This window comes from Trachemys scripta, chromosome 11 (assembly GCF_013100865.1).
Source record: "Trachemys scripta elegans isolate TJP31775 chromosome 11, CAS_Tse_1.0, whole genome shotgun sequence".
In the NCBI taxonomy this organism is placed as follows: domain Eukaryota; kingdom Metazoa; phylum Chordata; order Testudines; family Emydidae; genus Trachemys; species Trachemys scripta.
In genome coordinates, this window is record NC_048308.1 from 58,997,164 (window position 1) to 59,023,655 (window position 26,492).

The 26,492-nt window shown below is 40.3% G+C and overlaps 1 protein-coding gene across 2 annotated transcripts in view; it reads left to right on the top strand.

The window, feature by feature from the left end:
* The window catches only part of PARD3B (par-3 family cell polarity regulator beta), a 647,317-nt gene that overhangs the window by 308,057 nt on the left and 312,768 nt on the right, over window positions 1-26,492 (top strand). For both annotated transcript variants that reach the window (XM_034786262.1, XM_034786263.1), the window contains 3 exons: window positions 1,008-1,099; window positions 14,099-14,185; window positions 25,206-25,331. In XM_034786262.1, the coding sequence (XP_034642153.1) occupies window positions 1,008-1,099; window positions 14,099-14,185; window positions 25,206-25,331 (305 nt within the window). The remainder of the gene's footprint in view (window positions 1-1,007; window positions 1,100-14,098; window positions 14,186-25,205; window positions 25,332-26,492) is intronic.

Consider the following 26,492-nt stretch of genomic DNA (forward strand, 5'->3'; position numbering starts at 1 on the left):
GGGCTGTAGTCCACGAAAGCTTATGCTCTAATAAATTTGTTAGTCTCTAAGGTGCCACAAGTACTCCTGTTCTTCTTTTTGAGAAAAATTCATCTTCAAGTACTTTCTTGCAGAGTTTCGGTGATTCTTCACAACACTTTCCCTCCAGCTATTCCCCCTCATCCTCTGGCAAATGGCATTGGGGAAGCCAGAAGGCTTTTTCTGTTTCCAAGCAGGTTTTTGGGTATGTAAGCTCTAGTCTGCAGCGTCTGCACTGTCCCTTCAATTTGGAGAGTGCTGTGGGGGCCACATGAGTATGTCATGCCTCTCTCTCTGACTCATGAGGGGAGAGGAGATCTAGACTTGTGGGGCAAGATGGCCAAGTGAGCCAGGCTCCAGCAGAATCAGTTTTCCTCCTCTCTGATCCCCTTCCACCCTGACCTGGCAGACACTGAGCATATCTGAGTCACCAATGGACCATGTAAATTTGGGGAGGGAATGAACTGCTCAGGGAAGGCGAAGAAAATGAGGAATTAGGCACAACCACGAGATAAAAGGGGAGGTGCCTCACCAAATCCCTCAACAAGCCAAATAAGTTTGGGCAGGGGAGATTGCTGCTATATAATATAGACCTAATGTACCATATAATACACGTGGCCTTAATTGCTGTACAGTATGTTAGCATTTGAGTTCTGAAAGATCCTTTCTGAAAGCAAATAATGATCATGGACTTCCCAGAGTATTAAACCAGAAAGTCATTGTAAACACGAAGGACGCTGTTCAGTAAGGAAAACACCTCAGATACAAAGTACTCAGAGAAACACCTCAGATACAAAGTACTCAGAGAAACAGCAGAGTGCCTCACATTCTATATATAGAACAGAATCTCTCCTTTCAACTGCCAATTGGAATGCTGAGAATACTTCTTGTTCTTGTTTTCCATTTCAAGCAGAGACTCAAATATCATACAACTATTGTTTCAAATCCATAAAAATATATTTTGTTTCAAAATGTGACTCTCTCAATAGGGTGCAACACAATTATCTTTTGAAGATGGAGAAATGGATCTCACTGGGCACACTGAACAGCTGACATCTATGAAGGCCAAGTTCACTTTCAGGTATGAGCACCTTCTGTTTAATATTGATTCATGAATACGTTTGCCAGCTTGCAGGACAAGAAGATTATTACATTTTTATTTTAAGTACATGTGCTCATCATCATAGTGCCTCCCTCCTTTTTTCCTTTTCCACCCTGAAAATTCACTTCACTCGCATACTTAAGCGCTTTTATGTATGTGAGTACCGTTTACCTTGGATGATGAACGTTTATGACTTTGACTTGTATTGTATGTTCTGACTGGTTGTGGGATATGGGGGAAGGAAGAAATATGCTGCTCTTTTATATGTTTGTATTTTGCTTTTTAAACAATTTCACAAGCAGCTTAAAGACTTAAGATAGGTGGAGTGCATGTATCTAAACAAATAAGCACTCCTCTGAGCCACAATATCCCACAAAAAGTAGATAATTTTCTTGGTTAAAATGTCATCTCTCTTTTTATTATTAAGGTTATTCCTTCAGTTGCTTTTTAAATTTTTATTATATTTGTAGATACACTCTTATAACCTGTAAAATGCTATATCCAGAGCATCCACTATACAGGATGGGCAAATTTGCATAGGCACCTTTTGTGAGACCTGTTCCTCTGGGACAATCGGATGAGTAACTCCTCTTTCTCCCTCAGTTATACTAGGCAGGAGATAACTGGTGCAGAAGTCTAACACTGTTGTTGTGATCTAAATTGTTGGTTAGTTATTCTGACTGCTTGGGAAAGACTGCTGAAAGGATAAACCTAGGCCAAGTTTTGAGTGAAATAAAGATGATTTCCAATTTGGATTGGAAACCATGGAAGATTTGGTATAAACTAGGTGTTTCACTTTGAGTTTTTGGGTTTCTTCCAATCTGAAATTCTAAGCAAAACTCAGAATGTGAACCAAAACAAAAAATAACCTTTGGGTAAACCCAGTGAACCAAAGTCATCAAGTTTCAAGGTGGGTCAGATCCTCCACTGGTATAATTGGTGCCATGCTGTCATTAAGGACTTAGTCTAGTGAGTTCAGAGCAAAATGATTCCATGCTAGTGTTCACCTGTCCTTATGCCAAGTTAAATCTTAATCTTGGGAAGTTATTCATATGAATCACATTGCTATGAAGTCACTTTTTAGAATGTGAAATAATCTGGTGTCCGTTAATATGCTTTGTCGTAGAAAATTAGTTATGACAATACATTGCCTAACTGTGAAGTAAAAGGTGTAATTTGGAAAACTAAACATGACAGCTAAGATATCATAATCAAACTAACAACTCAATTTTGGTGAAGGCAAATAATCCTTTCCTATAATTTTGCATTTTCTAGTCAGTTGTCAAAACTGTGTGAACTAAAAGCCCTGAGCAGTATGTGTAAAACTCCATCCCCACATACAGCTTTGCTTTCATTTTGTTCTTCTCTTTTGCTCACTCCACTCCGTGCCATCTCACTCATCTTTGCCTTCCTTTAGTCTGCTCCTATGCTTGGAATCACCTACTATTTCTGTGTACTAAGCACCTTCCATTTCCTACTTTTAAATACCTCCTTAAAATCCACTTCTTTAATGTAAGCTTATTACACTGATTCGCTCTGAAATTGTCTCCAACTTCTTGGGACTAAATTGTTGTCCCGTGTTTCACACTTTAGCAGAGTTGGATAATAAGCTATTAGAAACAGTAAACTAGTTTTTTCTCCACGTTTGTTTTGTATATCTTCTGTACCATCTTATGGTGCTCCAAATCTAAATAAAGATTTCCCCATCCCTATCCTTCCTACAGCGTAGATGTATATTCATGTAGAAGACACAGGATGCCACAAGGATATTTAACCACTGTTTCACACTCTTTTTAGGACCCCTCTGGACATATGACAGTCTGTTCATGGAATACTTTTTCTTCCTTATTGAGCAGTCTTTGTTTTGAAGTCTATTTTCTAATCACAGTATTGCTAACTTCTGTGATTTTTATCATGTCTAGCAATTTCAGGGTGTTTTTTAACCTCTCTCATGAAAACGTGATAAAAGGCTTCCAGTTCACAAATTTTCCCTTATTCAGAATGGCCACCATCTCCTATTACTGTCAATGGGGCTGAACTTGCAAGATAACCACCAATCTCTCATGATTTTTGATCTCTTGAAATTTGGCTTACTGTAATCAGCCCTGTCATGAGGATTTCTTATCTAATTTATCTGTCACACTTATATGGTCCCCATCACTCCAGTACCTGAGCCCGTCGCAATATTTAATGTGTTATTCGTACAACTCCCATGTGAAGTAAGGAAGCACTATTATCCCCATTTTACAGATGGGGAACTGAGACAGAGATGGTAAGGACTTGCTGAGATCACACAGGAAGTCTGTTGCCTCTCACAAGACCCAGGCTACAGCTCTTAACTACCAGATCATCTTTCCTTTTTGGGCACATCACCAATTCCTTTTGCCCTATCAATAAAGATGCTTCTTTGTTTGTTTCTTTCTCCTTCTTTCTCTGTTGTCATTTCACTTTGTGTCTGGCTTTCTCCTCTTTTAAGGAACAGTGGAGAAGGCCATGGTCTTCAACCCATCTGTCTGATTTGTTTTGTTTGTTTAGCCTCCCTCTTTGGGACCCTGGTCATCATCTGGATGGTATGGCAATTTCCAGTTTCTTTTTAAATCCTTTCTGACATCGGTCTGTTTGTAGAATGGTAACGTTGTTGTGAAGAGGTATCAAAGTTTTTTTTTTTTTTCCAGCTTGCTATGCACCTGCCAGGTCTCCAAGCTATATGCTTGCTGATTAGCGTTCATCAGACATGTATTGAACCTAGTCAGCTTGGTTGCCAATGTTTTTTATAAAATTTAGTGAAAGGCTGCTACAGCCTGTTTCACCTGATGTAATTATTATGCATCGCCAAATCTGTGCATTCATTTGTTTCTTTCATGTCTCTTGATCCCATTAATTTGTAATTGGGATTAATCAAGCCCTGCTCACGATATACTCATGATTATTGTTGTTCTTATCTTATGCTTGTACCCAGTGTGTTTTTGATAATGTCACTTCTTCCCTGATTCATATTGTTCTTGTTATTTGACATGTTTATCAAGATAACTAAGACCTTGCCTCTACTCAGGATTCTTCATAATTGTGTGCATCTCCAGCTATCAATCACTTGTCTTTTTGTATTATTGAGGTGCCTCCCAAGTAAATTAGACTTACAAGGTGAGGTCTCTAGTTCATGAAGTCTTCTGCACTTCTCTCTCACCCTAGTACAGAAGGCTATATTGTCTGTTTGCATTTAATCTCTGTATCCTGCACCTCATTCTGGTTGTGGTATGAAGACTTTCACACAAATAGCAGGGTTTTATAGCATGCCCATAAACTGATCAAACTCTGAACTAGTCTGATTTTGTCTGGAAGCTTATTTCACAGCCATTGAATGAGAATAGTTGATCTCCAGATCTTACATGATTCATCTTGAGTTTTGTAAACTCTCTGGCAGTTCATGGCTGGAGATATGCCATAGGAGATGTAATTGGCTCTTGATCCATTGAAGACTTTGAACATTGAAATCAAAGCTTGAACAGGCCGGGGAAGCACATTAGGAGACAATGGAGGGGCCAGAACAAAGCGATGATATGTTTTGTAGCAAACTCTGTCTGTGTTTCTTCTACCTGCAGTCACAGATACAGTGAGATACCATATCCAGTCTGGGTCTGATGAATTCAAGGATAATGGTGGCCAAATTTGAAAGTGGGGAGTAGGAAATGGATCCTAATGAATCCTAATCAGATAAAAAGCTGCACTAAATTAATTTTCTGGCAGAAAATACCTTGTTCATGCATATCACAATTTTAAACTTGTTTAAATGCGAGAGATTTGATGTATTTAAAAACAATACTTTTCCCCTCCCCAAAACATTAAAGTGAGGCGTCTGAAACTCTTCTCCCCATAGTTTGGAAATATGTACTGGGGTAATTTCTTGCATTTTAGAGGATTTAAAGTAAATTCAAGACAAAGATTTCATCCTGAAAAAACAAAGGTGACCTGCGATTTCTGTGGAATTCAGCCAGCAGTGGCTATAATCTATTAAAAACTCGGAGCAAAATTTCAGTTCTTAAATTTCAAGGGCTTTGCTTTGTTGTCATGCATGCTTTCCCTTAGTAAAGAAGGGGAAGACTACCTTAAAAAAATTGCAGGAGTACTTGTGGCACCTTAGAGACTAACAAATTTATTAGAGCATAAGCTTTCGTGGACTACAGCCCACTTCTTCGGATGCATATAGAATATACGAAAGCTTATGCTCTAATAAATTTGTTAGTCTCTAAGGTGCCACAAGAGTTGTCCTGTTCTTTTTGCGGATACAGACTAACACGGCTGCTACTCTGAAACCTTAAAAAAATTGACAGTCTTTGCTCTCTAAACAACTGACTTCTAAAGAAAATAGTGAGATGAGTACTGAAGAGAAACTATCCACCTTACTAATACCTCAATTTGACTGCCTGAAAATATTAAAAATATTAGCAATATTTGTAATAATAACAGTTCTTGCCAGAAATTAGCAAAATAGTTTTGTCTTTTATTAAGTTTCAAATTAGATCCTTTTGCTATGCTATTTCTGGAACAATTATTTTCCTGTATATGCAAGTATTATTTCTTTTTATATTTTGCTGTCTTCTCTTTTTTTCCTCTTTAATTGTCTAAATGTATCTCATGTTTTTCTTGAGGCCTTTCTAAATGTTTAAGACTCTAAATTGTTACTGTCAGATGAGAATGATGTATCTTGAAATAACATGTTCAAAACAAACTCCACAAACAGTTGCCAAAACCACCAGAACCCAAACCTTGTTGAATACTGTTCACCATATTCACAAACTTTTTATTTTCCAACTGTGGCAAAATTGTTTCAGTGATTTTGAGTCATGCAAATGTAAAAATAAATAAATTGAAAATCTTTATGCATATGTTATGATTGAAATTTTATGACTTTATAATTCAGTCAGGTGAAGTTAAAAGCTTCAGACAACTTGTTTTATACTCTTCATTAAGGTAGGAAAAACTATTCCATTTGGAGAAAAACAGTTCATTTACTGAAAGCTCTGAACATTTATATGTGGCGTCTCATGAAAATAGAAATGGAAGGTGCTAAGCACTTTCAGAAGGTGCTAAGAACCTCATAGGATGAGCCCTTATCTGCCTAGACTGTCCAAGCACTTTCCCTGTAAAGGTGCTTTGGTACCCTGTGGACCTTACTTATCCTGTAGGGTTCTGAGACTCTTTTGAGAACTGAAGGTATTCAACACCTTGCAGGCAGAGAACCTGTGTTCTATAACTGACCCTCCCTAGGTTTTCTGTTTGTTTGGGTGGCAGGGGGGTGTTTGGTTTTTTTAACATACGGTATGAAGGCTGGAGTTTGTTACAATCCACTGTAGGTCTATTTTTTGCAATTTTTGAAGGTGTCATTTTTATTTTGGATCTGCTACCAGGATGAAGATATTCAGGGGAAGAAGGGGGTGTTTTGTTTGTATAGCAGGTGGGGGAAATAATGGTCAAAGGGGAAGGAACAAATTGCATTGTTCAGTAATAAATGCTCCAATAAACATGTATAAAATAAAAGAAACACTTATTAAAATCAAATCCATATTTTTCTACTTAGCATGCAGATCACAATTTTATGGACTGTTCTACAAGAACAGTAAAACATTTGTGCAGAATAAATACGGTATTTCTCCTCACTACCATTCCCCTTTCCTGACTGGATTACTTGAGTGAAGGGGTTTACAGCTAGCAGAAGGATCTCTGGACTCTACAGTAGTTCAGTAGGAATTTATCGCCAGCCCTGAAATTCCACCCCTTGGCACACCATGTGGAAACAGAAGTGTTGTTTTTGCAGATCTCATTTTAAAAAGTTTTTCCATAGCAAAAATAACCCTGTTAACAAAAAATAAATCTAATCTATTTGAAAGTAGATATTTAGTTTATTAACATTGGATTACTTGGAATTCAGAGAATATTTCATGCATGGATAATTCATTAAGTGTTTAATTACACTTGTCCCCTCTTGCCTTCCATTTCTTTTCAGCAGAAGCGAGGGTCACAGTTCCTTGACCCACTTGATTTAAACGCTGCGAATATATAAATAAAGCATATCTGTAGCACCTTCCTTCTCCTCCTCTCCTCACTTTGCTTATGTTCTTCTTTGTCTTGCTGTATCATGACAGCCTGGAAAGCAGAGGTGGAGCATATTGTTAAAACCTGGTACCTGCAAGCTGCGTGATTTTTTTCTGCATTTTTAGGCAGTTGATCTAATGTGAATTAAGCAAAAAAACAGGTTTTTAGTGGACAGATTCTTGATTTTGGTGCTCAGTATTTTGAGTCTCTCCTAGATAAATACATTTAAGTTACATACATGAGGTGCTGAAGGTGAGGCTTCTTTTTAAAACTGATTTTGGAGGTTTCTTAAATTCTTTCACATTTAATGTGTTTATTTTTCTTTTTTTTTGGTGGCAATTCATTTGTAGGGTAGGGAGAATCTGTGGTTCTCCTCCTCTCTCTGACTGCAACTCCCACACCATCCTCTGAATGTTCAGCTGCCTTCTTCATCTCATGACAGTGTATTCTCCACTACCTTTTACTGTTGTTAAGATCTTTCCCTTTATCTTCCACAGCACTCATCCCACCTAGCATCGCCATCCACAGACTCTCCTTTTAGATCCTACATCATTTTGGTTTGATTCTGACCATCTCTGTTTTTTTTTTTTTTTTTAAATCAATTTGTCTTCTGACTGAGTCTGTTGGAATCACTACTAGGGGGGCAGTTTACTCTCTCACCCAGTGAGTGTCCGCTGGCAGCTTTTAAAAATTCCAGGTTTGGTGTAGAAATTGAATTAGCATATGCAAATACATTAGTATAATATGTAAATAAAATATTGGGTCAAAACCATGTACATTCCCTATATGGATAAAAATATTTATGCTTCTTCTGAAATTCCCATTAGTAATTGGGCACAGAGCATATTTTTGCCCCTGAAAAAGCACAGCCCTGTGCTTGCCAAACAAACAGCACAGCCTGTGTTTGCGGGTGCTTTACCTTGTGGATGTTTTCCCTTATGGCAGGGCAGGCTCTGGCTTTTTTGCCGCCCCAGGCAAAAAAGCCTCCCGCTGCCCCCAACCCCCCAGCGCGGCAGGGGAGGGCGCCGAGCCCGGCCGTGGGCCGCTCTCCCCAACCGGCCGGAGCGCAGGGGGGAGGGCGGCGAGCCCGCCGCGGCTCCGCTGGTGGCCGGAGCCCCGGGAGGAGGGCGGAGAGCCCGGCCGGGGCTCCGCTGTCCCCGGCGGCCAGAGCCGGAGCACTGCGCCACGCCGCCCCTCTCCAGGTGCTGCCCCAAGCACAAGCTTGGTGGGCTGGTGCCTGGAGCCGGCCCTGCCTTATGGAATGCCCACAGCCGTTGATATGGCTGGATATGTTTGTGTAATACAAGCAAGGGATGAAAAGCACAGTTCAGTAAGTACATTTAACCTCCCTGTATTTGGGAGTAAACATTTCCTTTGCTTCTCATTTATCTATGGTCACTGTAGACTCCACAGGGTGTGCTCAGGGTTGCAACTCTGCATTCCTACTTGTTCTGGAGAATTCAATTCCAGAGGCAGCAATTTCATAATCTTCATTTTTTTCCTCTTACAAATTTCCATGGAATTTATAGTTTTCAGCCCAAGAAATGCTGCCTCACCAAGTTCAGCCTGTGCTAAGGATTATTTGGCACACCGCCTAGACAAGGCTGTAACAGTACTGGAGCTAAAGGAATAAGTAAATAGCATGTTGGGTATTTGACCTTTACTTTATTTATTCAGTTTGTTGCTGCTTGTTGGGTTACACACAATCTCACATACAGTTGAATAAGATGATTTTTCTCCTGTCCTCAGTCTGGAGGGAGGCTTCTTTCAGCGGAGATTGGGGGTACTTCCCCATCATGTCCTGAGGCCAACAGCCCAATATGGGTCCAATCCAGGGAATTCCATCAAGGCACAGGTCCTCACGTTAACTTTATGAAAGTCAAAAAGAACAGGCTTCATTAGTTGTCTCTGAACAAATCCCATACAGCAGTCCAGATCTGTTGTCTGTGTTTTTCTGAAAAGTTTGTGTAGAATGCCTTAGTTTAAGAACTCATCAGATTAATTTTCCCATTTTAAATTTCACAAAACATTAATTCCTAATATAGTATTTTTTGGCGGTTGATGGGGGGAAAGATTCAGGTATCTGGCTACAAAGGCACTGTAGGTACACAGCAACTCTAAAGATCAGGCTATGCACTTAGGGCACCTAAGGTTAGGCCTTAACTTAGAAAATTTTGCCCTTGGTGTTTCAAATGAACTATTGAGTATGCATGCTACTACATTTTTTTTTTTAAACCATACTCATCAGCATTTTTAACAGTGTGCTTGGAAGCCCATCCTGACCAATGTGATGGACTGTAAAGGATCCTGGCAGAGATCAATAAACATTGAGCAATGAAGAATTTAAATGGTAAATGATAATAGCACCTTTGGTCGATGGTATGCCAGACTGTGGTCTCAGCTACCACAGTATGGTATCATCAGGCAGATATTCTCTTTTTAATATAGACCACTGTAGTAGATTTAGCACAATAGACTTGGAGGCACACAAGCACATACTTAGATTATCCTAAATATGCTAGTGAGGGGTGAACCTTGAAAGGCTGGCAAGTTTGATTCAAATAAAAGTGCTTGTTAAATTCTCATAGGATGCAAAATAATCTGTACTTTTTTTGTATAGAAATTATGTTGAAAGTCTGATAAGGACAGTCATAGGCCTTACTGGTGCTATGGAACCTAGAAAGGCAGCACGCAGATGCACATTCCATGCACCAAAGTTCCCCTTTGTTGCTGTTTTGACTTACTGGGCCAGACCTGCTTTTTCCATTACAAATGTATTAAAATGCTTAAGATATGTAGGATGAGTTTAAAACGTGGTTAAGGCAAAACAAACAAACATCACAAACATTTTGTGAGGGTGTGTTCCCCCTGGCTCCACTGAGATGGTAGTGCTTGCTTACCCGTTTTCCAAGCCTTCACCCTTCTGTGTACGCTGGGTGGAACAGAGTCTATAAAGACCCTCTCCTGTGGGTCCACTCCTGGGTTTTTGTTTTGTGGGGAAACTTTTTTTCCTCTCTGAATTTTTAAACTTCAGCTGTCAAGAATTTATAAGGCCTGTGAGCACATTGTCAGCAGAGCTTGTAATTGCTGTGAGCACCACAGTCTACTAGATGTAGCTGTGCCTGTGGAATTCATTAATTTCTGAGGCCTGAAATTTGGGGCTCATTCATGTGATCATAAGCTCAGAAATTTTGCTGAAATAGCTTTTGAACTACTGCTCTCTACCTTCCCTCCGGTTATTCACCAAGTGATATGACATAATCTGCAGGGGCAGAGATACATCTATTGCATCTTTTTTTCCCTCCTCAGTATCAGCTTGTATACTGCTTGTTGACAAAATTGTGATCCCTTTTCAATCAAGGGCCTGGATGTGAAGGCTGTAAGCACCCGTCTTTAAAGTACCCAAATATCCCTTCTATCCACCGTGGGCTGACTGGACGTGTGGAAGAGTACATTGTTGTAATTCATATACTCTAAGGCAGTGGTTTTCAAACTTTTTTTTCTGGGAACCCGGTTGAAGAAAATTGTTGATGCCCGTGACCCAGTAGAGCTGGGGATGTGGGGGTTGGGGTATGGAAGGGGCTCAGGGATGGGGCAGAAGGTTGGGGGGTGAGGGGTCGGACCGGGAATGAGGGGTTCAGGGTGTGGGAGGGGGCTCTGGGCTGGGGGTTAGGAGGCAGTAGGGGCTCTAGGCAGGTGGTGTAGGCTCTGGGGTGGGGTCGGAGATGAGCGGTTTGGGGTGCAGGAGGGGTTCTGGGTTTGGGGCAGGGGCTCAGGACTGGGACAGGGGATTGGGGCGTGGAGTAGGGGTGCACACTTACCTCCGTTGGCTCCCGGTCAGCAGCGCAGCCGGGGTGCAGAGGCAGGCTTCCTGCCTGTCCTGGCACCATGGACCGCGCTGCGCCCCGGAAGCGGCCAGCAACGGCAACCTAGGCGGAGATGTGCAAGCGGTTTCACGCAACTTTCACCCGCAGGCACCGGCCCCGCCCCCAACTCCCATTGGCCGGTGCTCGGGGCGGGGACAGTGTGCGGAGCCCCGTGGCCCCCCTGTCTAGAAGCCGGACCTGCCTTAGCTAGGCAGCACCGCCAACGGGACTTTTAACGTCCTGGTCAGCAGTGCTGACCAGAGCAAGGCAACTCAGTGCCTTCCATGCCGCGACCGAGTACTGCGACCCATACCGCGACCCATGGTTTGAAAAACACTGCTCTAAGGGACAGACTAAAGTGACAGCTAGCTACTCCAGATTGTGGGTACAGGGTGCACATGTATATAGGGAAGATGTTGGAAGTTTAATTGCAAATGTCTTGAGTGTCTGCTCTTCAGGATTTTTAAACCTATAAAGAACTATTTTCTGTTCTTGCACTGTGGCATTTTCATAGGTCTAACGAAAAGCAGAATTTGCTCCTAATAGTCTATTAATGTTGTTCTAAAGAGCAATATCTTCTCATCTTAAACAGTTTGGTTAAGAGAAAGTTAATCTGGGAGTAAAAATTCATTTAGATAAGGACTAGTGATCATTTTTTGGTTTAAAAAAAGTTTAAAGTATTTTTTCCTAGTGCATATATGAAATGTGCTCTTCCTATTTTAGGCCTCAATATTGCAAACACTCTGCATATGTGTAACTGTTAAGCACATGCTTAAGTGTTTGTGGAATGAGGACATTAATATATAAGTTGTCCATCTCCTGTTTTAAAAACCTTGTATTTCTGTTCATTTGTTTTTATGTTCGACTTAAAAATAAACGTGTATGTTTTCATTGGCTTTGAGCCTAAATTTTTACCGGTAAATATATTAATTTAAGGTGACAGACCCTATCTGTCATGATTATCCTTACAATATTCCTCTATAATACACAGAACAGGAAGACAACCCCTAGCCCATAGAACTTAAACAAAATAGTAGTTACTTGGAGAAAGCTGTAATTCTTGCTAATTTTCCCTCTACAAATCAAACACCATATTCACTTCTTGTGGTTGTCTTTTTTGGGTCTGTAGGAGTCAGCAGTTTAATTTCTTGGTATTCTTCGGTTCTGAACAGGTCTACAATATCGGAAAAGTAGTCTTCTTGTTTTTTGGTGATTCCACTTCTATCTGAAAGCAGGAATTGGAGGAAAGACTGAAAAAAATTAATCAAACTTTTTCTCACACACAAGATTTTTACAGAGTTTTTGACAGTAGTTCTGATCAGACCTTAATTTTTCTGAACAATTTCATCAGTTAAATTTAGTCTATTAATTACCTAGAAATTCTACATGAATTTATACTAATACTTTGACAATCCATCCCTCCCCTTCTAAATCTTGAAGGTGAAGTAAAGAAAAAGAAGGAAAATATGTAGCAAAATAAAGCAGAGATTTTGAAAGTCTATTGCTTGCGACTGCTATAGGAATAAAATTCCACACAAGATAAAGTATTTCATAGAAGACATTTATTTTGGGATTGATTTCTTTAAGTGCTCTCCATTCCATTTTTAGAGAGTATGCATTTTTTTAAAACAGAATGTATTTTAGCAGTAGCTGTGTTGAAAAACAAAGTTGCAAAAGATCATGTGACAAGGCTACTTTAATTAGCTTTTCATTTCCACATTATCTTTAGCAAACCAGCCTAATTTCTAAATCAAGTTGCTTCCAAGTCATCATTATGCAATTGAATAAAGAATCTTAACCTGGAAATTTACTTCATTAAGGGAAAAGAAATGCCTAAATCTGTCAACATGCACTTGCAATCAGTGTCCTCTTCCTGGTCAAAGAAGGTGGATGACTCACTCTTGGCAATATGTGGAGTGGCCCCCTTGGTTTAGCTTCACACTTTCTCTAAACAGGGAATTAACATCCGTTGTTTAATGTAACTTCTTGTAGTCTGATTCAATTTGGATCTGCTTAAGATTGAAGAAACATCCAGCAGACTTTTGTTAGATGGTGAGCCTTCCCTTCTGCTCTTTTCAACACTGGTTTTGGAGGTTCCAACACTCTAGATGGCATAAGGAAATGGAAATCAGACTGACAAAGAGAGTGGGAAATTTTTTCTACCTGATGATTTTTCTTGAGATTTTATGTCAATCCAAATGCCTTCTTTTTTCATATTAGCAACTGCTGATGTATAGTTTACATTTTAATGCCTATGGAGAAGCCATGTGTTTCAAGATATTGTGTAAGCGAGTTTCATGTGACCTTCATTGAGCCAACAAGCAGCAAAAAAATATTAGCGTCATCTCCAGCAGCTAGCAGGAAGGTACTATATCCCACATCTGAACCATCATAGAGGATCTCAAAAATTTTCAGGATGGAAATATTTCCCATTTAAGTGGGCCAAATTGTGTCTTCAGAGGTGCTCATTCTAAGTCAGTAGGGTTGCATGCATGTAATTGAGGGCACAGTGTATGGACCACTTTGTTGTAATTACATGTTGACTGCTTTTCATATTGGTTTGATATCCTTAAAATATAGTATGCATATTTAGGGATTGTCTGCATAGGGAAACTGACTGAAATAGCTATTTCAGTCAAGCTATTTTGCAGTAGTTCCCTATGTGGCTATTCTGTTCTGGAACAAGTCACTTTATTCTGGAACAACAATTATTCTGCAATAAAACAACTTTTATTCCAGAATAGAGTGCTCACACGGGGAGCTATAGCTCATTCTGCAATAGCTGCTCCAGTCAATTTCCCCATGTAAACAACTAATGTAATGTCTTCCTTTCTCATTCAAAACATATAAAATCAAAGAGATGTCAGCCATTTCCAGTTGCAACATCTCTTATGTACATTGAATTCTGCACTTAAATTCCTTTGACTGCCTTTCTTGTCTGTCTTAATGTGGTTTTTTTATAGATATTTCTCATGTATTCCTTAGTACAGCTTCATGTGTGTTTTTGCTCCCTCTTTCTTAGTGATATGACAAGAACAGTAGAGATTTCTGGGGAAGGTGGCCCTCTGGGGATCCATGTAGTACCCTTCTTTTCATCTCTGAGTGGAAGGTAAGATGTTTTCCATATTTTAGAGAAGCATGTTAATGAAAAAGGTGTCAGCTATGTTTATTTCTCTTAAAATATCTCTACTGTGAAAACATGAGGGGGAGCTAAAACTGTTTTTTCACAGCGGATAACCAAGCCCAATATACTGTATTCCTTCACTGACATCTATTTTGTTCTGTGTGTATATTCGGAGAACAGAACTCACTTCTGTTGTATGTTCATAATGTTTGTACTTTCAAGGGTCTCTGAATTTTTTTTTCTGAATGAAAACATGGTAACATGGTCTCTAGTTAAGATTATTGTACTTCTTGAAAGGTGGTTTTTTATCCAGTTGGATTTTTCTCCCCGACCCCTTATTGCTAAATAGCAGAGCAGACATAGAAAAGTCAAAATGACTTGCTTGTCAGTTCTTCGTTCATTTTTTTTTTTCCAAGTCCCCTTTCGAATTAGGTTCATTAGCATTTACAAAAAGTGTACTATACCATGGACTTTTCTTTGGCATGGTAAGATTATTTTAATTGTAAATTATTAAATATAGCTTATTGAGATCACAAAAGACTACCATAGTGGAAAGTTCATATTGATGTATTGTAGTTGAGTATATGTCAGCATTTTCATTATAACTCCCTATTTTCCAAGTTATGTAACTCAGATGTAAAATTTTTCTCTAGACTGAAATTTGACATATGAGGTTTCTGCCAAAGAGCTAATTTGTAGTGCTGTCAGTATGAGAGCCTGTGACAGGGATCGAAAATTGCTAGTGTCATAAATGGCATCACTTTATAGTAAAATGGCTGCTTCTAGTATTAGGCCAATTATAATTATAAACTTTAAAAAAGGTCATAGTCTAATAAGGAAAAGAAATGTTTCTTAATTTATTGATTTCACTACTCTACAGCCAAAATACTTCTGAAATAAATGTAGTCAAACTTTACTAATTCTGGGTCACTGAGAACGAAAATGATGCTTAAAATTGTTGATTGGCTCTAGTTTTAAAGATATGCTATTGGGTCAGTATATACGACCCTTGACTTGGGAATGGCGGAGGATAAGTGAGTTATAAAGGGAAGGGATCTCAATTTAAACCAGAAATGACTAAAATACATCTTTGACTGGATCTATGAATAAATCTATGACTGGGTTTGGACAGTACTTGCTTTTTAGGCAAAACAGTGAATGATGCAATCTGAAGCTGGTATTGCATCATATATGATATGAATTGCATCATGTTATTCCTAGAAGTCCTGGATGATGCAATCATAACGAAGCTTACATCACTCTGCTGAACAAATTGCCCTATATCAGCTTTAGAAATCATACAGTGTCGTGCTCTCTTATTTGTCAGTGTTTGATTTTGCAAAGGGACACATTTCTGTTTAGCCAAAGTGAGCAGAGATGCCTCGTACTTGTGTGAACAGTGCAGATAACTTCTGCTATGTTTGTGGTGAAGTGACTTTTGCATCACAAAAGCGCAGTATAACCACTATGGTTAAGAAAGCCTATCACCTTAATTTTGGCTGCAAAATTGGAGATCAGGACAAGAGGTGGGCCCCACACATATGCTGCAACACTTGTGCAACAAATCTTCGCCAGTGGTTGAACAGGAAAAGGAAATCTATGCCTTCTGCAGTGCCGATGATTTGGAGAGAGCCAACAGATCATACCAGCAATTGTTACTTCTGCATGGTGCCTCCAGTTGGGAAAGGTGTGTCAAAGAAGAAAAAGTGGACTGTACATTATCCAAACATTCCATCAGCTATATGCCCAATATCCCACAGAGAAGGACTGCTGGTTCCTGATGCACCAGAATCATTCTCACTTGAGTCAGATGAGGAAGAGGATGAAACTTCTGGTCCTGAACCATCAATGTCACAGGACCCACATTTTCTCCCATCCTCCTCCTCTGAACCACACCTCATAACACAAGGTGAACTGAATGACCTTGTCAGGGATTTGGAACTACCCAAGAGTAAGGCAGAACTGTTGGGCTCCAGACTACAGCAGTGGAATCTCCTGGCAGGTGATGTTAAGGTTTCCGTGTTCCATGACTGTCAAAAGGATCTTGTCCCATTCTTCTTCATGGAAGGTGATCTTGTAGCCTGCAACAACATAGATGGTGTGATGGCAGCCCTCAACATCGTTCACGATCCAGATGAGTGGAGACTGTTCATTGATTCATCAAAGACGAGTCTTAAAGCTGTTTTACTGCATAATGGCAATGTTTTGCCATCAATTCCAGTTGGTCATGCAGTCCATATGAAGGAAACCTGTGACAACATGAAACAACTTTTGAGGTGCATAAACTATGACCAACATCAGTGGCAGCTTTGTGGCGATTTGAAGGTTGTTGCTCTCTTGCTTGGTCTGCAGACTGGATACACAAAGTACTGCTGCTTTCTCTGCAAATGGGATAGTCGTGCAAGAGATTCCCGCTACATCAAGAAAGATTGGCCACTCCGACAGTCATTGGAGCTTGGGAGGAAAAGTGTTCAGCATCCATCACTCATTGAATCAAGGAAGATTTTGTTACCACCCTTACACATCAAGCTGGGTCTGATGAAGAACTTTGTCAAGGCCATTGACAAAACACAAGCAGCTTTCAAGTACCTCCGTGGAAAATTTCCAAGGTTAAGTGAAGCTCAGATAAAGGAAGGTTTTCATAGATTCATAGATTATAGGACTGGAAGGGACCTCGAGAGGTCATCGAGTCCAGTCCCCTGCCCGCATGGCAGGACCAAATACTGCCTAGACCATCCCTGATAGACATTTATCTAACCTACTCTTAAATATCTCCAGAGACGGAGATTCCACAACCTCCCTAGGCAATTTGTTCCAGTGTTTAACCACCCTGACAGTTAGGAACTTTTTCCTAATGTCCAACCTAGACCTCCCTTGCTGCAGTTTAAACCCATTGTTTCTGGTTCTATCCTTAGAGGCTAAGGTGAACAAGTTCTCTCCCTCCTCCTTATGACACCCTTTTAGATACCTGAAAACTGCTATCATGTCCCCTCTCAGTCTTCTCTTTTCCAAACTAAACAAACCCAGTTCTTTCAGCCTTCCTTCATAGGTCATGTTCTCAAGACCTTTAATCATTCTTGTTGCTCTTCTTTGTACCCTTTCCAATTTCTCCACATCTTTTTTTAAAATGCGGCGCCCAGAACTGGACACAATACTCCAGCTGAGGCCTAACCAGAGCAGAGTAGAGCGGAAGAATGACTTCTCGTGTCTTGCTCACAACACACCTGTTAATGCATCCCAGAATCATGTTTGCTTTTTTTGCAACAGCATCACACTGTTGACTCATATTTAGCTTGTGGTCCACTATAACCCCTAGATCCCTTTCTGCCGTACTCCTTCCTAGACAGTCTTTTCCCATTCTGTATGTGTGAAATTGATTTTTCCTTCCTAAATGGAGCACTTTGCATTTGTCTTTGTTAAACTTCATCCTGTTTAACTCAGACCATTTCTCCAATTTGTCCAGATCATTTTGAATTATGACCCTGTCCTCCAAAGTAGTTGCAATCCCTCCCAGTTTGGTATCATCCGCAAACTTAATAAGCGTACTTTCTATGCCAATATCTAAGTCGTTGATGAAGATATAGAACAGAGCCGGTCCCAAAACAGACCCCTGCGGTACCCCACTCGTTATGCCTTTCCAGCAGGATTGGGAACCATTAATAACAACTCTCTGAGTACGGTTATCCAGCCAGTTATGCACCCACCTTATAGTAGCCCCATCTAATTTGTATTTGCCTAGTTTATCGATAAGAATATCATGCGAGACCGTATCAAATGCCTTACTAAAGTCTAGGTATACCACATCCACCGCTTCACCCTTATCCACAAGGCTCGTTATCCTATCAAAGAAAGCTATCAGATTGGTTTGACACGATTTGTTCTTCACAAATCCATGCTGGCTGTTCCCTATCACCTTACCACCTTCCAAGTGTTTGCAGATGATTTCCTTAATTACTTGCTCCATTATCTTCCCTGGCACAGAAGTTAAACTAACTGGTCTGTAGTTACCTGGGTTGTTTTTATTTCCCTTTTTATAGATGGGCACTATATTTGCCCTTTTCCAGTCTTCTGGACCCGTCTCCCATGACTTTCCAAAGATAATAGCTAGAGGCTCAGATACCTCCTCTATTAGCTCCTTGAGTATTCTAGGATGCATTTCATCAGGCCCGGGTGACTTGCAGGCATCTAACTTTTCTAAGTGATTTTTAACTTGTTCTTTTTTTATTTTATCTGCTAAACCTACCCCCTTCCCATTAGCATTCACTATGTTAGGCATTCCTTCAGACTTCTCGGTGAAGACCGAAACAAAGAAGTCATTAAGCATCTCTGCCATTTCCAAGTTTCCTGTTACTGTTTCTCCCTCTTCACTAAGCAGTGGGCCTACCCTGTCTTTGGTCTTCCTCTTGCTTCTAATGTATTGATAAAAAGTCTTCTTGTTTCCTTTTATTCCCGTAGCTAGTTTGAGCTCATTTTGTGCCTTTGCCTTTTTAATCTTGCCCCTGCATTCCTGTGTTGTTTGCCTATATTCATCCTTTGTAATCTGTCCTAGTTTCCATTTTTTATATGACTCCTTTTTATTTTTTAGATCATGCAAGATCTCGTGGTTAAGCCAAGGTGGTCTTTTGCCACATTTTCTATCTTTCCTAACCAGCGGAATAGCTTGCTTTTGGGCCCTTAATAGTGTCCCCTTGAAAAACTGCCAACTCTCCTCAGTTGTTTTTCCCAACAAAGGTGTCTTTGTTGGTCCTCAGATTCGTGAACTTCTTCGAGATGATGCATTTGACCATGCATTGCGTGGCAAGGAAAAGACGGCATGGAAAGCCTTCCAGTTAGTGGCAATAAATTTTCTCGGAAACAACAAGGCAGACAACTACAGGTTGCTGGTGGAAAACCTCCTCAAGGCATACAAAAGCCTTGGTTGCAACATGTCACTAAAGATACATGTTTTGCACTCTCGTCTAGATTTTTTTCCACCGAACTGCGGAGCAGTGAGCAACGAGCACGGCGAGCGATTTCACCAGGACATTGCAACAATAGAGAAACGCTATCAGGGCAAATGGAGCCCATCAATGCTTGCAGACTATTGCTGGACAGTGACAAGAGATGCTCCATTTAATGAATACAAGAGACAAGCCAAGAAGCGCCGAGTAGACACTGAATAGGACTAAACTATGTACATAATAGTTTTTTGCCTTTTGTTTCATAATAAATTTTATTTATATAATCCTTTTGCTGATTTTTAAAGTGTTCCATAAACAGAACAGGTGACATATTATCATGTAAAGCAACCATAAACACATGAAAAGACCTAGGTTTACAATTTATGATTAAAACTCTACTATCTGCACAATATACATAGACATAAAATGTAAAAACTTAAATATCTTAGAAACAGTAGCCAATCAGTTGTTTTAATTGTCATATTTGAATTCAGCACATCAAGATACATAATAAATAGCACATTTTATCTCTGAAACAGACGACTTCTCAAAAATTGTAGACCAGTGTTTTCAGAATGTTACGGTGAGGAGAAAAAAGTGGTATGTGTTTCTTTTCAAGTAGTATATTGTTTGTGAATATTTCCTCAGCAGGATCTGAGACTTTAGATGGACTCATTCAACTGGGGTATTTTAACCAAATCAAAAAGCAGGTTGACCATTTGCTGCTTGAAAAAAATGTCATCACCTTATTTCAGGAGGAAGGATTGGAAGTCAGGAGTTCTGAGTTCTATCATTGGCTCCATCTCAGACTTCCTGTTTTACCTTGGGCAAGCCATTCTGTTTCCCCATCTCTAAAACATAGGCAATGCTTCCTTATATTATAGGGGCATAGTGAGGCTTAATTTGCTAATTCTTCTTTGAGATCCTCAGGTGGAAGGCACTATAGAAGAAGAAGAAAATCAAGGAAAGTGTGGGCCCCTTACTGAATGAGGGAGGCAACCTAGTGACAGAGGATGTGGAAAAAGCTAATGTACTCAATGATTTTTTTGCCTCTGTCTTCACGCACAAGGTCAGCTCCCAGATTGCTGCACTGGGCAGTACAGCATGGGGAGAAGATGACCAACCCTCTGTGGAGAAAGAAGTGGTTCAGGACTATTTAGAAAAACTGGACGTGCACAAGTCCATGGGGCCGGATGCGCTGCATCCGAGGGTGCTAAAGGAGTTGGCGGGTGAGATTGCAGAGCCATTAGCCATTATTTTTGAAAACTCATGGCGATCGGGGGAGGTCCCAGATGACTGGAAAAAGGCTAATGTAGTGCCCATCTTTAAAAAAGGGAAGAAGGAGGATCCGTGGAACTACAGGCCAGTCAGCCTCACCTCAGTCCCTGGAAAAATCATGGAGCAGGTCCTCAAGGAATCAATTATGAAACATTTAGAGGAGAGGAAAGTGATCAGCTACAGTCAGCATGGATTCACCAAGGGGAAGTCGTGCCTGACTAACCTAATTGCCTTCTATGATGAGATAACTGGCTCTGTGGATGAGGGGAAAGCAGTGGATGTGTTATTTCTTGACTTTAGCAAAGCTTTTGATACGGTCTCCCACAGTATTCTTGCCACCAAGTTAAAGTAGTATGGGCTGGATGAATGGACTGTAAGGTGGATAGAAAGCTGGCTAGATCGTCGGGCTCAACGGGTAGTGATCAATGGCTCCATGTCTAGTTGGCAGCCGGTTTCAAGTGGAGTGCCCCAAGGGTCGGTCCTGGGGCCGGTTTTGTTTAATATCTTTATTAATGATCTGGAGGATGGTGTGGACTGCACTCTCAGCAAGTTTGCAGATGACACTAAACTAGGAGGTGTGGTAGATACACTAGAGGGTAGGGATCGGATACAGAGGGACCTAGACAAATTAGAGGATTGGGCAGAAAAAAACCTGATGAGGTTCAACAAGGACAAGTGCAGAGTCCTGCACTTAGGACGGAAGAATCCCATGCACTGCTACAGACTAGGGACCGAATGGCTAGGTAGCAGTTCTGCTGAAAAAGACCTAGGGGTCACAGTGGATGAGAAGCTGGATATGAGTCAACAGTGTGCTCTTGTTGCCAAGAAGGCTAACGGCATTTTGGGCTGTATAAGTAGGGGCATTGCCAGCAGATCGAGGAACGTGATCGTTCCCCTTTATTCGACATTGGTGAGGCCTCATCTGGAATACTGTGTCCAGTTTTGGGCCCCACACTACAAGAAGGATGTGGAAAAATTGGAAAGAGTCCAGCGGAGGGCAACAAAAATGATTAGGGGTCTGGAGCACATGACTTATGAGGAGAGGCTGAGAGAACTGGGATTGTTTAGTCTCCAGAAGAGAAGAATGAGGGGGGATTTGATAGCAGCCTTCAACTACCTGAAGGGGGGGTTCCAAAGAGGATGGAGCTCGGCTGTTCTCAGTGGTGGCAGATGACAGAACAAGGAGCAATGGTCTCAAGTTGCAGTGGGGGAGGTCCAGGTTGGATATCAGGAAAAACTATTTCACTAGGAGGGTGGTGAAACACTGGAATGCGTTACCTAGGGAGGTGGTGGAGTCTCCTTCCTTGGAGGTTTTTAAGGCCCGGCTTGACAAAGCCCTGGCTGGGATGATTTAGCTGGGAATTGGTCCTGCTTTGAGCAGGGGGTTGGACTAGATGACCTCTTGAGGTCCCTTCCAACTCTGATATTCTATGATTCTATGATTCTATAAAATTGCAAAATATCAGTAATTTAATATTACTGCAATACTTGTGATGCTGAATTCTAACTGCTTAGGGTTCATCTTTAAAAGAATTCACTGAATAACCAGCAGAGCTCCTTGGCCTACTTTCTGTGCATGTTAATATTCTTGTTTACAAATGCTGTGGAGCATGGCTTACAGCAAGCTATTTTTTGACAGACAGGCTGAGTGTTTACCCAGTTGTCTTGAGAAATTCTAATGACACTTGGCAGAATTGTACTGGTGCCTTTTGTAAAATACCAGAATGGTTTAACCACTTGTTCCTGTTATTTAATCAAACAGGGACTAGTGCATACATTTCATAATTCATCAAAACACAAGAAAGAACAGAAGTGTTTTCCATTTCTGTTGATAACAGGGCAGGTTTTATCAAGCATGTTGGCCATCCACCTTGACTGGTATTTTTGTTGTAACAGTTTGTAGAAAACTGGTATTTTCTAATAAGAATAGTATTGATATTACACTAATAACAGGTATTCATCTTCAGTGAATAACATTTAGGAATAACATTTCATTGTAATCCTGTTCTGTTTGTTTTTTTTCAGAATGAGTTTAAGCAAAATGCTTGGCACTTAGGCTTTAGTATACAAATGAGCAACAATAACTAGTTGAAATAATGTTTCATTTTCTTTGCACTTACCATAAAAGAAAGGAAATTAAATTTAAAAATCACATTAAGGTAATGTTAAAGTTGAGACTTCAAACAATAAAATTAATGAAGTAACGAGGTTAGGCTGTCACAGCATATTTAACTCAACCCATGTGTCCAGATAATGCAGCACATATGGGGAATATCAGGCCAGTCAGTGATCTTATAGTTCTATGTGGCTGTTGAGTCTGGGCACAGTGGGATTAGTTAAGATCATAGCAACAGACTTAATTTTCAATTTCTTTAATTTCCTTATTTTTACTAGATTGAATCTTAATGTAATTATTTGAAATTAAATTGTAATATTTAACTCCTTGGTCGCAGCTAATTGGCTGTTTCTATTGGTATTCATGGAAATTGTCAAATTTTGCCTGCCCCAAAATAAAAAGTTTTCTTTATTACACTACAATGTTATTAGGGGTTCTTCTACATGACAAATTTATTACAATGCAAAATTCCAGTCTACTAATGCTCCTTAGGGTACATCTACACTACAGGGGGGAGTCGATTTAAGATACGCAAATTCAGCTACGTGAATAGCGTAGCTGAATTCGACATATCGCAGCCGACTTACCCCGTTGTGAGGACGGCGGCAAAATCGACTTCTGCCGCTTTTTGTCGGCGGCGCTTACTACCACCTCCGCTGGTGGAGTTAGAGCGCCGATTTGGGGATCGATTGTCGCGTCCCGACGGGACGCGATAAATCGATCCCCGAGAGGTCGATTTCTACCCGCCGATTCAGGCGGGTAGTATAGACCAGACCTTAGTAGAAAACACACACTTAAAAAAAAAAAAATTTTTTTGTAGATAAACAAAACTCATATCTTTTTCCGTTCTGTTACTTAGTAGATTTAAATACTAATCAGATGAATAGTACTGGTGTAAAGGAACTGTGAAGTTGAAAATTACATATTGGTGCTTTACTGAGTGAAACCAATGAAAAGGGCCTCTAAGGCAATGTCTACACTATAATGTAAGCCTAGGGTTAGTGGATCTCAAGTCAGTAGGTCCTGGGTTAGAGAACCCAGGTCTTGAGCATCTACATTGATTGTCAACCATAGATTCGGAATTTTCTAACCCAGGCCTAACTCGAGGCTCCGACGTTCATGTTGCAATACGCAGACTCAGATCCAACCAACCATATCCCAGACTTCCTAGCGCCCTCCCGAAATGTGGCCGTTCTAGCCCTTGGTTTGTGGTGCAGCGTGGAAAAACTTGACTGTCCACCAAACTTGATTGTCCAAAGGAAGAGAGAGTTGTTTCATAGGATTGTGGGATCCTTTTAGGGATCTCCCAGTACACAAGTCTACTAAGACTGCATATATACTGCAGAGCAATAGGACTTGGACCCAGGGACTGACTTGACTCAGGTTTGGACCCACCACCCCTGTGGGGTCCTATGACCCTGGGTCCAGGCCCTGGATTAGCACGATTTTGTGTGTAGATGGAGGTCAAAGGTAGGCTTGAGCCTGAGTTCGAACCCTGAGTTTACGTTGCAGTGTAGACATATCCTAAATGTCATCTATGTTATGGCATGTGTAGGTTAATGCATAAAAATGAGATTATAAGGGCTCTGTGTACACACAGTCTTCAATTACATGGAATGTCTCGGTGACACCCCAGGTTTTTAATCCAGTCTCAAGCAAGTACAGTTTTTTACCTGAAATCATTCCCATTTGCAGATTTAGTGCTTAGCATAGTGCTTAGCATGCTATGAGAAGGACATCATCCTTTCTAAGGCAGAAATCTGACTCTTCTTTATGTAATTTACTTTGCACTTGTACAACAACACTTTCTGTTTGAGCTTCTGAAAGCACTTTACAAATATTAATGTAGTAAACTTCACAATACACCTGTGAGGTAGGAAATTAATATTGATCTCATTTGTCATGGAAATGAGGAAACTGTGAGTCAGTGGGGATTTAATTGACTTGAGAAACGATGTATAGGAAGTCCATAGGAATACAACGCAGATCTCCTTGCAAGGGCTTTTCAAAATGTTAATAACAAATTCACACTGCCCCTCCACCTGGATCACTGTGGTTTGCAGTGGTTCAAGAAACCCTAGGCCTCAATACAGGCAAGATTAGCCTAATTTCTCGGTTTCTTCGGATTTGACTAGAAAGAGATTGTTCCTTGTGCACGTCATCCTTTCCTCAGCAGAAACAGGCTTCCAATTCCTTGTAGCAATGCCTCTGTATTTTGATCTAGTATAATTAGAACCACTGTTTTGCACTTAACTTTAACCTTTTCCTTGTAATTGATTCCATCGTATTTGTTAACATGTATCTATCCTGCATAAATTCTATCCTAACATTTTGTCTGGAAGGATGGGGCTGGTTTCCCCCTCCCTTTCTCCAACCCCTGATTAATGCGGTTAACACTTTCTGAAGTGTTAGGAAGGGTTACCAACAGTGTCAGCAGACTAAAATTATACTGGCTGGTTTCATATTCTTTTTGGAGTCCTGGTTCATTAATGGAAAATAAATTTTGGAAATCTCTCCTTTAAACTAAAGACTTAATATGGTGTGATTAGTAGACCACAAGAAGAACTTTGTTCCTTCCTTAGTAGAGACCAATATCTATTTGTAATTATTATAAATGTCTTGTATACAAATCTAATACAGAATAATCATCAGCTTTATTATTGCTTTTCAGGATTCTAGGACTCTTTATTCGTGGTATTGAGGAGAACAGCAGGTCTAGGCGTGATGGTCTTTTCCATGAAAATGAGTGTATTGTGAAAATTAACAATGTGGACCTTGTAGATAAAACCTTTGCACAGTGAGTGCTACTTAATTACTTAATTGATTCTGTTAACCACCAGAATTTTATATAATGCTGTACTTATTGAGGTGATTAATGTAGCATGTTGCAAGTAAAATACCATAAAATATGTATATAACTAAAGCATCATAATTCTCTTTCATGAAACTTCCAAATGCAGTAATATATAGTTCCCATCATAGACTCAAATTATAGAAATTATAATATTGGAAAAACCTTCACCTGCCAGTGAAGCAGAACTTTCTACAATGTATTCTAAATTGTTTTGTCCACTCCAGTTTTAAAGAATTCAAACAATGGAACACTACTTCTGATGAGATACTATTCAGCATTAGGAAATTTTTCCTTACATCAGTGCTTTTGTATTTCATTACTCCTTATTGCATGCCTTTGGAACATCCTAAATAAATCCTCTCCCTCCTTTGTGTTTACACTTCAGAAAGGTATTGGCTTTACATTATCATCTACTAGTAATTGTTTAGCCAAACAATACTGTGCAGATTTAGTTTGCATAACTTTTAAATATAAGTCAATCCCTTCACCCCCACTTACTTTTTTTACTCGTCATAGAATCATAGAATATCAGGGTTGGAAGGGACCTCAAGAGGTCATCTAGTCCAACCCCCTGCTCAAAGTAGGACCAATTCCCAACTAAATCATCCCAGCCAGGGCTTTGTCAAGCTGGGCCTTAAAAACCTCCAAGGAAGGAGACTCCACCACCTCCCTAGGTAACGCATTCCAGTGCTTCACCACCCTCCTAGTGAAATGGTGTTTCCTAATATCCAACCTGGACCTCCCCCACTGCAACTTGAGACCATTGCTCCTTGTTCTGGTCATCTGCCACCACTGAGAACAGCCGAGCTCTATCCTCTTTGGAACCCCCCTTCAGGTAGTTGAAGGCTGCTATCAAATTCTTCTCTTCTGGAGACTAAACAATCCCAGTTCCCTCAGCCTCTCCTCATAAGTCAAGTGCTCCAGACCCCTAATCATTTTTGTTACATCTTTCTCAAATGATTTTTTGCATTGATCAAATGATTTTTTGAAATTTTGAATGACTGAGTAGAAGTTTGCAGTCCCCTTCCTGCCTCCTCTGGAACACACTATAGATTTTGAATGCCTCTGGCCTGTAGCAATGTGGAGAATTTCACCCTCTGATTT